Source organism: Camelus ferus, chromosome 17 (assembly GCF_009834535.1).
Source record: "Camelus ferus isolate YT-003-E chromosome 17, BCGSAC_Cfer_1.0, whole genome shotgun sequence".
Lineage (NCBI taxonomy): Eukaryota > Metazoa > Chordata > Mammalia > Artiodactyla > Camelidae > Camelus > Camelus ferus.
In genome coordinates, this window is record NC_045712.1 from 25,578,811 (window position 1) to 25,592,466 (window position 13,656).

General features: G+C 49.6%; 1 protein-coding gene across 1 annotated transcript in view; it reads right to left on the reverse strand.

The window, feature by feature from the left end:
- BSN (bassoon presynaptic cytomatrix protein) overlaps positions 1-13,656 on the reverse strand; it is an 83,214-nt gene that overhangs the window by 39,804 nt on the left and 29,754 nt on the right. Inside the window, exon 2 of the mRNA XM_032458490.1 lies at positions 694-1,102. Coding sequence (XP_032314381.1) covers positions 694-1,102 — 409 coding nt within the window. The remainder of the gene's footprint in view (positions 1-693; positions 1,103-13,656) is intronic.

Genomic DNA, 13,656 nt, shown 5'->3' on the forward strand with positions numbered 1-13,656 from the left:
GGGCTAGGGCCCCAGGGTCCTCTGGGGCAGAAAGGAGGCCAGTCTCACAGAAATGGCCTTGTCGTGGCCTCTTTGTGAGTGTAGGACACTGACATCACTGTGTGCTTGGCCCCCAGCCTGGGTCTCTACTTTATACCCCAAGGCCGTTTCTCAGGATTGGTAGCTGTTCCACCCCCTCAGGCCCCTGCGAACTAGAACAGAAGCCCAGGTGGAAGGCAGGTTCCTAACCCCCTTAACACCTTGCTCCCCTCACCGGCATCCACCTCCAGAACTCACTGTCAGGGAGAGACGCTGGCCTAGGGCCACACAGATTTGCCTCCCTTTGGGCCCTGCCGCTGCTCATGGCCCTCTCCAAATGAGCATCCACGGGGAGAAGTTATCCCTAAGACTGTCTTTGGCCCTCTCTAAGGCGATTTCTCCAGGTCAAACTTGGACCAGGTAAGAAAGCATCTTTTCTTCAGAGCCTCTGATCCAGTTTTCAGGAGGTACAGGAATCCCTCAGGAGATCGGGGGCCGGGACTTGTTCTCTGCTACTACATCTTGGAGCCAGAATACAAGCCCTAGGAAGATACATCTGCTGATGGCCAAGGGAAATGGCCAGCAAAAGAGAACTGGTGAAAAGGGGAAGGGAATCAGGGGAGGCGTGCGAAGACAGGTGGGTGGGGTGAGGGGAGCCGGCGCAGAGGTGATTACCTGGGTGAGGTGAGGGTTGGGGTTGAACCCACACTGGTTGCAGACCTTGTTGTGACACTGGGTGCAGGTGTTGAAGTTTGGCTGGCTGGGGGTCGACGTGAGGTCCGAGGTCTTACATATGGGACACAGCGTGCTGCTGGGAAGGGGGGCGATCTGGGGGACGGAGTAGGGTGATGTGGGGGTGCTGCCTCTGTCCGGTGACACAGAGGGGGACCGCCCTGATCTCTGCGTCCTGCTGTCTACCTGCAGCGTCCTGCGGGGGCCATCAGCCTCCTGGCCTGCTGGGCCCTGTGCCCTTGTCTCCCGTGGGCTCTCGCGGCCAGGAGCAGTAGCAGAAGGCTGCTTCGGGGTTGGGGAAGCTGCTCTCTGGCTACCCAGGGGCTCCTTGGGGTCCAGTCTCCTGGAAGTGCTGAAATGACATTGAAAATAACAACATTAGAAACACATCTTAGAAAAGTCACCTGCAGAGGTCTCTACCAACTGAGGTAACCCTGCCAAGCTCCATCACCACCTCCTCCTTCTGTCTGGTGGCATCATCACAACCACCACTGGCCGAGTACAGACTGCGTCCCGCGTTGAGCCCTGACAAGCATTTCCCACTTGAACCCTCAGCACAAGGCTATGTGGTAGGACCACGAGTGTCCCCTCTTACATCCCAATGAAGTATAGATTCTGATTGAGTAGGCCTGGGGTGCAGTCAGTGTTTTTAAAAATCTCTAAGGTTGGGAGGAGGGTATAGCTCAGTGGTAGAGCGCATGCTTAGCATGCACGAGGTCCTGGGTTCAATCCCTAGTTCCTCCATTAAAAATAAATAAATATAACTCAATAAAAAAAAAGTTTAAAAAAATTAAATAAAATAAGAATAAATAAATAAATAAGCCTAATTACCTCCTCCCCACCCCCACCAAAAAATTAAAATAAAATAAAACAGTTGCTTAGTAAACATTTTTTAAAAATCTCTTAAGGTGATGCTTCTACTGTGGTCTGCACACCACACTTTGAGTACCAAGACTCTCAACCTACACATTAGTAACATCTAGGCTGATTTTTAAATTTCTGACTCTCCGACTGCACCCCAGACAAATTACATCAAAATCTGTGGGGGCAGAACGCTGGCATTAGTATTTTTTTTTTTCCTCCCCAGGTGATTTCAACATGCAGCTCAAGTTTAGAGCTACTGTGCCAGCAGGTCTCTTCCATTCTGGCTTGTCCCCTTCAGAGGCTGACCCCAGACAGTTGGAAGTGAGTGGGGGAGGCACCCCAATGCCTAGTTATGCCATCTCTGACAGGGACAAAGGAGCCTTCCTTCTGCCAGTCTTCCAGCAGGCCTGCTGCCAATCCAATCCATCACGATGGGTGAAGTGTTACTCTTCTGCTAGTGCAAGGCTGGGTGGGGCCATAGTTCTAGGATCCAGGCCCTGAGGAACCACTGAGGGAGGTCCAGTGTGCCTGACCCCCACCTCCTTCCTGACCTGGCCCTGCTGCTGCCGAGCCGGCAGAGCTGTGAGAGTCCAATGAGGCAGCAGGCAAATCACCAGGCTAAACTTGATGCCTTTACATTCCTTTTTGTTTCACCCAACCGAAGTTCATTTCTGCCAGGTTTCCTTTTCCAATTTGAAAGAGGCTGAGCACGAAAAACCAAAGGCAATGCTTCATACTGTTTCCCTGAAATTCTATACTCATTTCAGTCTGTATTCATTTGGGCGGATATGGGCACCAAGTGACAGGGCAGCCTGGCTGAGAGCCACTGTGGAGCCCGGGCCACAGCCACCTGTGAAGCGGCCTGGCCTGGCCTCTTCAGCTCCAGTGCTCCCGGCCCTTGTAGGGTCTAACAGGAAGGGATTCTATGTCTGCCTCCCTTCTATGAAGGCCATCTGATTACCAAAAAGATTCAGGAGCCAACTGGTACAACTGGTAAGATGTCTCAGGACAAGCCATTTCAGAGAGGAGATGAGGAGCCCACCAGGGGAGGCCCACTCAAAACACTTGGCAGTTCTTCCTCCCTTCCGAGGAACTGCTGGTGAAGAGACACGCCCTCAGTCTAATAAAGACTCTTCCAGAAAAAAGAAACACTGTTAAATGTCTGTCAAAAGTCTCTTTCATCAACCAACAGCATATACCCATCCATCCAGTCTCATAGACCAGCCACTTTCTTCTTCAGTAGGATAACCAGTCTGAGTCTAGTCCCTCTGGGCCACCTTTGCCACCAGCCGTGAGGCCCAGGGTGATGGTGGCAGCAGCCATCTCTGGCCCACACTTGGAATCCAGGCTCTAGGACCTCTCATAGACTGATTTCTAAGTATTATAAAGAAATTATCCTACTTGGTTAAATTCATAGTTTCATTGTTTTACTTAAATTATTCAAAGTAGCTCTTGAAAGTTAATCAGAAACTACAGAGAGCCTTTGGCATCATGTGAAGGGACTGCAGTCCCTTCCCAGGCTGTGCAAGGTCCGTGGTTTCTTCTGAGAAGTGTAGCAATTTCTACTGTGTTTTGGGTGATGTGTAACAGGCAGACTTCTGTGTACATGATGAGTTGAATTCAGTGTTGCATCACAATGTAGTCTTTCTCATGTGACAATTAGGGATCCAAATTCAAATTAACTTTCAACTCAGCTGTGGTGACAGTGAATAAACAAACAATGCCCTCTGCCCTCAGCAAGGTCTGCACTGCAAGGGCAATGCTCCTTGCACACAGGCCTGATGCATGTCCACATACCACATGGCGGCTGTCATTGTTACCTGGCACTCACAACACAGGTCCGTGAACCCTTCACTCTCCCGTCCCCTAGATGATCCCTCACACCTTCTCCTTGACCTTCAAGCCTCCAACATGAACCCCCCTCTTTTCACTGTCACTGACAACTGGCTCACCATTGGAAAGCGGGAGCCTTTGGATGGGAATCTGTACATCGAAGGCCTCTTGACATTTGTCCCCCCATGTTGACTGTCTCCTGCTCCCAAGGCCCACTTCTCACCTTCACAAATTCTCCCCTCTCCTTCACTGTCCGTTTTTACCTCTCTACTTGGATTATTTCAATTGCCACACAAACATCCTGAAAAAGAAAGAAGAACTTTGGCCCCATTTTCCCTTCAGCTACTGCCCTGCTTCTCTGCTGCTCTTTAAAGCAAAACTCCTTGAGAGGATTGTCTCCACTCATAGCCTCTAGCTCCTCTCTTCCCTTCCTCTCAACCAGTACAGCCTGGCTTTTGCCCATCACTCTACAGAAATTGCTCAGGCCACAGTCAACAACAGCCTCCACGTGATCAAATCCCACAGCCACCTCTCAGCTCCTCCTCTCACCTGCTCAGCAGTGGGACTTGATAGTGCCGAGCCCTCCCTCTTTCCTGAAGTAAGTCCTCTACTTGCCTCCCAGAATATCACCTTCTCCTGGGTGACCTCCTCCCTCCTGGCCACACCTTTCCAAACTCTCTTACAGGTTCTTCCTCATCTCCCTATCCAGAACCCTGCTTCTAACACTGAAGGGACTCAGCCTTTGTGTACAGGAGCTTCTCTGAGTACACACACAACCCCTGAGTCTCAAGGGCCCCCTCAACAATGAAGGCTTTAAATCCCACTCCCAGGGGAGGGTATAGCTCAATGGTAGAGCAAATGCTTAGTATGCACGAGCTCCTGGGTTCAATCCTCAGTTCCTCCATTAAAATAAATAATCTAATTACCTCCCCCCAAAACAAAAACAACACCCAAAATAAATAAATAAACAAATATTTTTAAAAATAAATAAATCTCACTTCCTCCTGATAACTACAAACATACATCTCTGGCCCAGATCCCTCCCCTGAACTCCTCGCTTGGCTCACTGTCAACTCTAAGATGTCCTACAGGCATCTCGAGCTTGATGAGCCCAAGCTGACCCCTGATCTTGCTGCAAATATGCTCCTCCCTATCTCCCCTTTGTAGTCATCTCTGCCTCCCTTCCTTCTCATCCCATGTCAATTATCAGTGATCTTGTTAGCTTCAGAGTCTCGCTGCTCCTACTGCCTCCTCGCTCCACCTGGTTCAAGCCCCTGCACCCTCTTTTTTCGTTTCTGCACAAGCCTGGCTGCTCCCACTCGCCCCTCTTCAGTCTTCTCTATACAGCAGCCAGGATTATCCTTTACATACATAAATCAAGCCACTTCCCTCCTCTGCTTAAGCCCCCCTTTCTCTCCTACAGGAAAAGCCAGAGGTTTTACAATGGTCCACGAGGCCCCACGAGATTTGGCCCCTTTCCTTCTGGCCTCATCTCCTACTCTCTCTCTCTCCTTCTGCAAATGGCATTATTTTATTCATTTTTTTAAGGTTTAGTAATGATTTTATATATATATATATATATACACACACCACAACTTCTTTAGTCATCTGTTGATGGGCGTTTCAGTTGTTTCCATGTCTTGGCTATTGTAAATGGTGCTGCTGTGAACATTCAGATGCAGGTATCTTTTTGAATTAGACTTCCCTCTGGATATACTACCAGGAGTGGGATTCCTGGATCATATGGTAAGTCTGTTTTCAGTTTTTTGAGGAATCTCCATACTGTTTTCCACAGTGGCTACACCAAACTACATTCCCACCAACAGTGTAGGAAGGTTCCCTTTTCTCCACACCCTCTCCAGCATTTATCGTTTGTGGATTTTTGAATGATGGCCATTCTGACTGGTGTGAGGTGATAGCTCATTGCAGTTTTGATTTGCATGTCTCTGATAATTAGCAATACTGAGCATTTTTTCATGCGCTTATTGGCCATTTGTATGTTTTCATTGGAGAATCACTTGTTTACAGACCATTCTACTTAAAATGCAGCTTCTGTCCCTCTTGCCTCTTTGTTCTCCAAGGCGCTGAGCACCCTCCAACTCACTGTATACTCTAGTACTGCTTTTGTGCACCCTCTGTGATCCCTGCACTAGGCTGCCAGCGCTGTGTGGGCAGGGCCTCTGGGCTTTCTCCACAACTGTGCCCCGAGCCTATCAGAATGCCCGGCACACACTGGATGCTCAGTATGTGTTTCCTAGATGGATGGCTGTGGGCACATCATGACTCAGAACAGTAAAATGTAGTCCCAAAATGTGTTTGAGCTGACGAAATATGGCATGTGACTGGCATGGCACTTGGCCCTTCCCTGGGTCTGACCTCACGCAGGACAGAATGGCAGGAATGACTCCTGGAGTCCTCTCTAACTGCTGGCAGCATCCCCAGTTCCACCACACAGAATATGCCACTGACCACAGCGGTGGGCACACCAGCCGAGCCCCTGCCATGGGCACCGCCGTGTGCCAGGCGCCCATCACATATTAACTCCTTTAAGCCTCCTAGCAAATCCATGGTAGGATTCACTTTGCCCATTTTACAGACACGGAAACTGCCACATATAGAAGTTAAGGAACCTGTAAAGCCATTGTGACCTGCAAGTGATGGAGCTGGGATTCCAAAATCAAGTTTGCCCAGCAACGCAGAGAGACTAATAGAGAAAACCACATTCATTTATTCATTCATTTGAGCACTCAGTCATTCACAAACATTTACTGACCCTTGGAATAATAGTTCCAGCCTCTGTAATAGGTGCTGATGGTATGAACAGATAGTCTCTTAAGGGAAGGTGGGTCCACAGGTGTTCACTGTATTGTTAGCCCTTACATCTTATACATATTTTATGAGTATTCTTATAGTCTTTATAAATGCTTATTCATTATTTAATTAAAATAAAAATTTAAAAAAGTGAATCAGACAGGGATCCAGTCCTCTGGGAGCCTCCAGTCTAGAGAGCAGACAGATGTGCAAACAAATCACTGCAAGACACCTCCAGATGGTCTAGGGGGAGGGGCAGAAGTCTGAGAAGGCTTTGAGGACTAGATGTCTAAACCAGGTCTTAGATGGGCTGTTCTCCCCAAAGGAAAAGGGCAATCGAGGCAGAGGGGAAAGGACGTGCAAAGGCCCAGAGGCGTGACAGGGTGTAAATAAGGCAGTGCTATTCCCAGCACCCGGAAGAGCTCCTGACAATTGTGTGCACTGAACTGCCTAAACTACGTGGGAAGCTCAGAGCTAAAATGAGAAGGGCCAGGAGAGAGGGCCTCTAAGCCTTTCAGGCAAGGGAGTGCTCTGGTGGCTTGACAGGAGATGGTGGAGGTAGGTAGACAGTGAGAATAAGACAATATCCTAAGAGATAGTCCAGGGGCTGGGAGGGAGGGAAGGTTCAGCAGGGGTATTCTGGCTTGGGGTCCAGGGAGGAGTGGTCCTTCTGATTGAGATGGAAGATCCAGGGAGAGAAGCCACCAAGTGGTTGGAGACTGGGGAGTGAAATGGCAAAATCATGAGGTTGAGTTTGGCTTTGCTGAGTTGGTAGTTAGGGGTAGGGTGTCCAAAAGACATCAGGAGATGGGTCAGAGCTTGGGTTCAATCCAGGAAAGTCTAGATATTTTTATCTGGAGAGTTAATGGTTCCGTTCACAGGCAAGTCTCAGGGATAGATATCCCACGGAGAGCAGTGGGCCAGACAAGATTTGTGGGGAGCACCAACATTAATGGGAGAAGGGATGCCAGAAACAGAGAAGTCAGAGAGAGGAGAACAAGAGACACAACCCCCAGGGTTACAGACGTTCCCACAAGGAGGAGTCCTAAACAATGTCTCTGTCCCTGACGGCTGAGATGTCTCAGAAGCCTTGGTGGAAGGCTACACCCATAAGGGTCACGAGCCCTCTCCACCCAGTCCAGCTCAGGGGGGGGGCCAGGTCCCTATCCTGCTGAGCCCCAGGGCCTGTCTGAGGCCAGAGATCAGGAGATGCCTGTGAAACACTCCAGGACACAATTGCAAGGGGGCTCAGGTGGTTGGAGGAGCCCAGAGGCGTGCCCTTGAGAAGGCCCTCCTTAACAAAGGTCTACAGGGGGTGAAGAAAGGAGGGAGGGAGGCAGGACCCAGCCCAGCCCCAGGGAAGACCTGGTTTCCTGGATATGGCTGGTCAGCAGCGAAAGCCCTGGAGGTCCGTGCTCCTCTCAGCAGCCTCCAGGAGCGCCATTCCTTGGGGAGGGCTGGGATGAGGACATGTGAGCAGGAGGGGAGAAGGACACGGCCATAAAGCAGAAAAGACACAGGAGGACAGGTGGGTGAAGGAGGGAGAGGGCAGAGATATGAAGGAGTGGTTGAGAGACAAGCAGGGGAAGACTAAAAATGCCTTATCCAGGGATGGAGATTTCTAAAAGATGGCCAAGAAGGGTGGAGCAGGTAAAAACAGCCGTATTTCTACCAGCTTTCCTCCCTTTCAGTATTTAAGGCTGACCCATCAGAGATAAGTCCTAAAGCTGGTGAGCAGGGCAGGAAGGAGCTGCCAGCCACAGGGCTGCTAGGGTGGGGCACAGAGCCAACCCTGTCAGCTTCCCCTGACCCCGGCTCTCCCCAGAACCTCTGCAGCCTTCTGCCCCAGACCATGACCACTACTGGGAAGAATGATCCAGACTGCGCTGGTCAGAAGCTGGGCTCCCCTTGGTTAGGAACCCCCAAGAAAGGCATGAGGCCAAGAAGCTCCAGTGACCAAAGGTGCTCAGACACTGGGTATGTCCCTAAGGCTGGGGCCACCAGGGAGACACATGGCTGCCCTGGCCCACGGGGGAAGAAGCCTGGAGGACACTGGCAGCCGCACTCAGGGAGAGCCTGCTCAGGCTGAGGCTGACCGGCAAGGAAAGCGGGGAAGTGTGGGGACGGTGCAGGCCCCAGATGGAAAACTAGGCCAGGTTCCACATGGTGGCCTTCTAGAGCATGCCCTCACCGCCCCCAGTCGAATATTTGAAAGAGAAATATTTCCCACAAATAAATGGCTGGCTGTGCTCACCAGGAGGGGAGTGAACTTAAGGAACTAGTTTTTCTAAGTCAGAGCAGCCGGAAGAGTCCCATGGCTTCAAACAAGGTTTTGATAAATTCATGGCTGACCTTTCTGTAACAAGCAATTACGGCCGGGAAGATGCTGTGGGAAGACCTTCTCCTTTAAGATTCAGGCCAGGAAGGACCATGAGGCCAGCCCAGGGGTTCCCCACCATGGATTCAGGGAGAGAAGCAGGGGCTGCAGAATGCTGGGCCTCAGGCTGTAGGTCCTGGGTTCTGGAGCAACTCTCTCAGCAATAGATGGGAGAATTCAGAAAGTTTGGTTTTTTAAAAAAATCAGTTTTCACGTAAGAAAACATTTATCGACCTGCCAAGCCTTCAAGCCAGTGGATTTCTGCCTTTTTGATCAATAAAACATGTTGGCATATCCCCTACAAAAGAATATTTATCTACCAATTATGTGCATATGTATTACTTATAAAACACACCTCCCCAAATGGCAAAGTTTGAAAGGATGAGATAGGAAATAAATGTAAATAGGAGGGGAGAGGAGTATAGCTCAGCAGCAGAGCATTTGCTTAGCATGCACGAGGTCCTGGGTTCAATCCCCAGGACCTCCATTATAAAGAAACAAAATTTTTAAAAATGTAAATAAGAGTTTTCAAGTTTTCTTCCCTGGTTCTCTCTGTAACACTTAGCCACAGCAATTGGGAGCCTGTGATTGGCCAGGAAGCCAGCACCACGGGCTCAGAGCCTCTGAGATGCTCTTTTAGAGCCAGGAGATGCCCCGCTGGCTGGGAAGGGAAGGTGCCACATGCAGGGTTCCTAGGTGGGGGGCAGCAGTGGTCATGCTATAAGCAGAGCTCCCCATGAGGCTGACACTCCCTTCCTAACTTCCCCACCCCTTAAAGCTGCTGCTCCACTATGAGGGTAATGTTCCAAGACCCAAAAGACCCCAGAGAATTCTTAGCTCCTGTTCAGGTGAGGACAAAGCACCATGCCAGCCTGGTGACAGCCCCAACAGGAGGTAGGTACTGATGCACCTGTGCATACACGTCCTCACACCCTTGAAAAGACAAACCCACGTGAAGAAACCGTAAGTGTTACCCAGATACCCACCTCCTCCATGCATCCTTTCCCCTCGGAAACATCTAGCAGTTGGGACCCTTCCTGTGACCAAATGACAAGCTTTAATTGGTCCCAGGCCAGTCCATCTGGGCCAGCAGAGAGCACATTTAAGGCAGTGAGCTCTTCCTGCTTTGCTGTTGCTGAGGGCAAGTGTGCGATGAGGCTGCAGGTGGGACAGGAAGGTAGAGAATGCAGCAACAGAGACTGGGAGGAATAAGAGGAGCTGCCATCAAACATGGGCCCCGGGAAGTTGCAAGCATAACAGGAGAGACCAGTGGGAAGCTGAGAACAGGATGGAAGTCAGGCCATAAATACAAGCCCTGGTGACCTCACTCCCCAGCCCTGAGGCCTATGTGGATCCATGAGCTTGAGCACATCTCTCAGGACAATCTGATTTGGCCTTGGTTCCCTTCAAGCCCAGCCAGGCTCCAGAATCCAGCACAAGGCAAGAAATAAGGGTAACTTTCCTCTAACCCCACTGTTGGTAGTGACTGCCTGGAGGGCTGGTTTTGAGAAAGATCAGTGGGAAAGACTACTGCCATCAATCAATAAGATCTGTCAGGAACCCAAGGGTAGGGCACATAAGTGCAAATGCCATGGACTTGATATCCATGATGCAGAACAAAACCAGACCCTCAGACCTGCCTCAAGTGATACCCAGCTTCCTGGAGTGTCTCACGCAGAACTGGGCCAGACCCACCTCAAGCCAAATTCATCCTCCAGAGGATGTATGTCGTGTTTACCTCTGACTTTTCCCTTGGTCCCATTTCCACCTCCAATCTGTGGCTTTCCCAGAGTCCTAAGAGCTGTGTGGGCATCAGTCGGCTGAAGCATCAAATGCCACTAGCTCAGTGTAACTTCGAAGGCTGTCTCCAGCACCATGGTGCAACCAGCATCCCTTGAACAATGGCTCGCCTGAGGGCAGGTGAATGGTAGCTGGCATCCTCTTAGGACTCTGTTGAGGGGTTACTAGTCCCCTAATCATAGCTTCTCCATTCATGTCTTATGAAGTACATCTCTAGAAGTGTTCATTCATTCATTCATTTTAATAGCTCATGGGACCCACGTTCCCTAGTTCTTAAATGTCTGAACATATCTTTGTTGTCATTAAATCTGAACAACAGCTTGGCTGGACGTAAAACTCTAGGTTCACGCTTCCTTTCCCTGAGGGCTTTGCAGATACAGCGCCTGTGTTTTCCAGCACTGACTACTGCCGTGGAGGGCTCTGGGCCAGCCTGATGAGTGCCCCTTACAGGTATACCAACGTTTTCCTCCGGATGCAGTAGAACTCTTTTGTCCTCTTTGAAGTTCACTAACTTCACCAAGAGATGTTTTATGGGTGAATACTCCACATCTATTTTTCCTGAAATTCAGTATGTCCTGGTAAACTGAAGATTTATGCATTCCTTTATTTCGGGGGGAAAAGTTTTCTATTAATTATATCTTTGAATACTTCTCTGTTCCCTTTGTTTTATTCTCTTCTCCAGAGATACCAATTAAACCTATTTTATTTTTTTAAACTGAATTTCTTTTTTTCTTTAATTTTATAATTTAAGAGGGTTAATTAGGCTTATTTATTTATTCATTTTTAGAGGCGGTACTGGGGATTGAACCCAGGACCTCGTGTATGCTAAGCATGTGCTCTACCACTTGAACTATACCCTCTCCCTTATACCTACTTTAAATTTCCTTTGTCTTTCCATTGTCCAGGCTTCTGGCAACCCATCTGGTCAACTCCTTGAGCAATTCCACCTCCCAAGTAACTTCTTGGCATAATACAGGGTTCAGGGACATTTCTCAACGTCCCCATATACGGTGGCTTTGCTAACCAGTCCAAGGCAGCTCTTGGGTTTGGCCCCCCAAACTCTGACCTTCCTGCCCTAGTTCCACAGAGGCAAATTTCCCCTCCTGGAACCCTCCCTCATCCCAGACTAATTTTCCCCGTTTTTGGAAACTATTCTTTGTTCACTGCATTTCAGCATATGGGTGTTTCTTAATTTTATTAAAGATAAGAGTATTCTGTTTCTTGTCCTTCTTGCAGTTTTTGATTAGTTCAGTAAGGAGATTGAGCAGAGATGCTTTTAATTCATCATATTTAATCAGAAAGACATTTTACAACACAAAATAAATGCCATTTTTCTCTGGCTTTCCCTTTGTGCAAGTTCTAAGTTTCCTAAAGCGTGGCCCCTTTATAAATCTGATTTAACACCTTAGATCTTATCCCTAAGAAGAAGAAAAGCACACATTCGTAAACATTTTTGTTTGCTTTCGGAAGGTACCAAACTGCCTGAAGTCCACAGAGGCCAAACTCCTCAATGGCTGATCTGGCCCACAACCAGCGGGCTCTTGCCTACCACACCAGCCTGAGCATCACCCACACTGTTCCCTAATGCAAGCCCTGCCTGAGGCCTGGGAGCTCCCCAACAAGCCAGGGACTTTCCTACATCCATGACCCCAGGCTCTCCAGAGGGCTGGCTAAACGCTTCCACAGCACCATTCGAACCTGACTTCTGGTGTGGAGCCTCTTGGGGCCTCCCTCCCTATGCGTCCCCCACCAGCCCCGCCCCATCGCTGCCCCTGTGAAAGGCACCATCGTTTACTGTCTGTCTCTTAGGTCAGACCAAGCTCCCCATGAGGGCAGGGGTTCCCAGAATCTAATGTGGGTACAATCCCTTCGAAGCAAAAGTCCCACAGGCTGTTTTAATCAACTGACAAAAAATAATTAGTAATTAGGCAAGATCTGTAGGAAATGACACTGGTAGAGCTAGAATGCAACTTCTTATTTTAGGTGGATTAAACAGTCACATTTACATCATTTACATTTTACAAAGGTCTGGTTCAGCCAATTATCACAAATCCCAAGGGGAAGAGATCCAAAGATTGGGCTTTACTACCGTGCATAAAAGAGCTGGTCTGTTTTGCTAGAACGCAGTAGGAGGGGAGTATTATTGCTTTCAGTGCCCTAATGCCTTTTTTCCCACTTATTCATCAGGCTTAGGTAACAGCTCATCAGTAGAAGATTCCTGAGGGAGCCAGGGAAGGTGGGGGCCCACGCTGGGAGCCAAGAGGGCCAGCAGAAGGAAGAGGAGACAGGCAGGTGGTCAGACCAGAGTCACCACCCAGAGATGAGACCCAAGTCAGCAGCTCCTCAAAGGCTCTCCCCATCACCAGGCTTTCTAAGGGACCAGAACTGGGACACCAGAGGGAACAAGGGCCCCAACCTCAGGGACTCTTCCCTTTGGGTTCCATAAGGACTGAACCCAGGATGCTGATACTCGTCTGGGCAAATCACAGTGCATCCCTGTACTAAGACCTACGGTGTGTACAGCATTTGAGTTTTAAGAAACTTCCTGGCCTTTCCAGCCTGTGGTGTCTGGGGTACCCTTTAAGAACGCCATCAGGCCAGCCAGATACCCCTATAGACTCCCCTAGCAGCATCAGCTTTCTGAGGGCACACATGGCCGGACAGGCAAATGCATAGCCCCCTCTCCACAGCCTACTCAGGAGCTTTGGCCCCTCGCCAGCCTTTGGTTCTCACCTACCAGCCCCGTCTTCCAGGACAGCCATGGCTCCCAGGTGGAGCCCAGGAGTTCTGATCCAGCCCAAGCCACCAAGGCTCCTGCCCCCACCCAGCCCCAGGCTTGCAAACATCTGCATTGGGACCCCACCCAGGGACAACTTTGAGCTGTGAAGCGTCCTAGTTTTCTGGCTCAGGGGGAGGACTCCTAAAGCTCGGAAGCTCTAATCAGGAGTCAGGAGTCATTACATAAAGCTGAGCCAGCTTTTCTCCGCTTCTCGCTCCAGAAAATTCTACGACTACAGCCTTTTACCAGGCGGACAGTGCTGTGCTTGTCAGCTCTCTTCCAAATTCTGCTGAAACCAGGAAGTCGAGATAAGTTAAGACAAAACTGGAAGTCTTTGTGGCAATGGAGGCGACAGGCTCTATTCTCCCCATTCCAACCCCAACAGGGCAGAAGCCAGGACTCTGGCTCAGAAAGCTCGACGAGCTTCTGTCCAGTCTCCAGA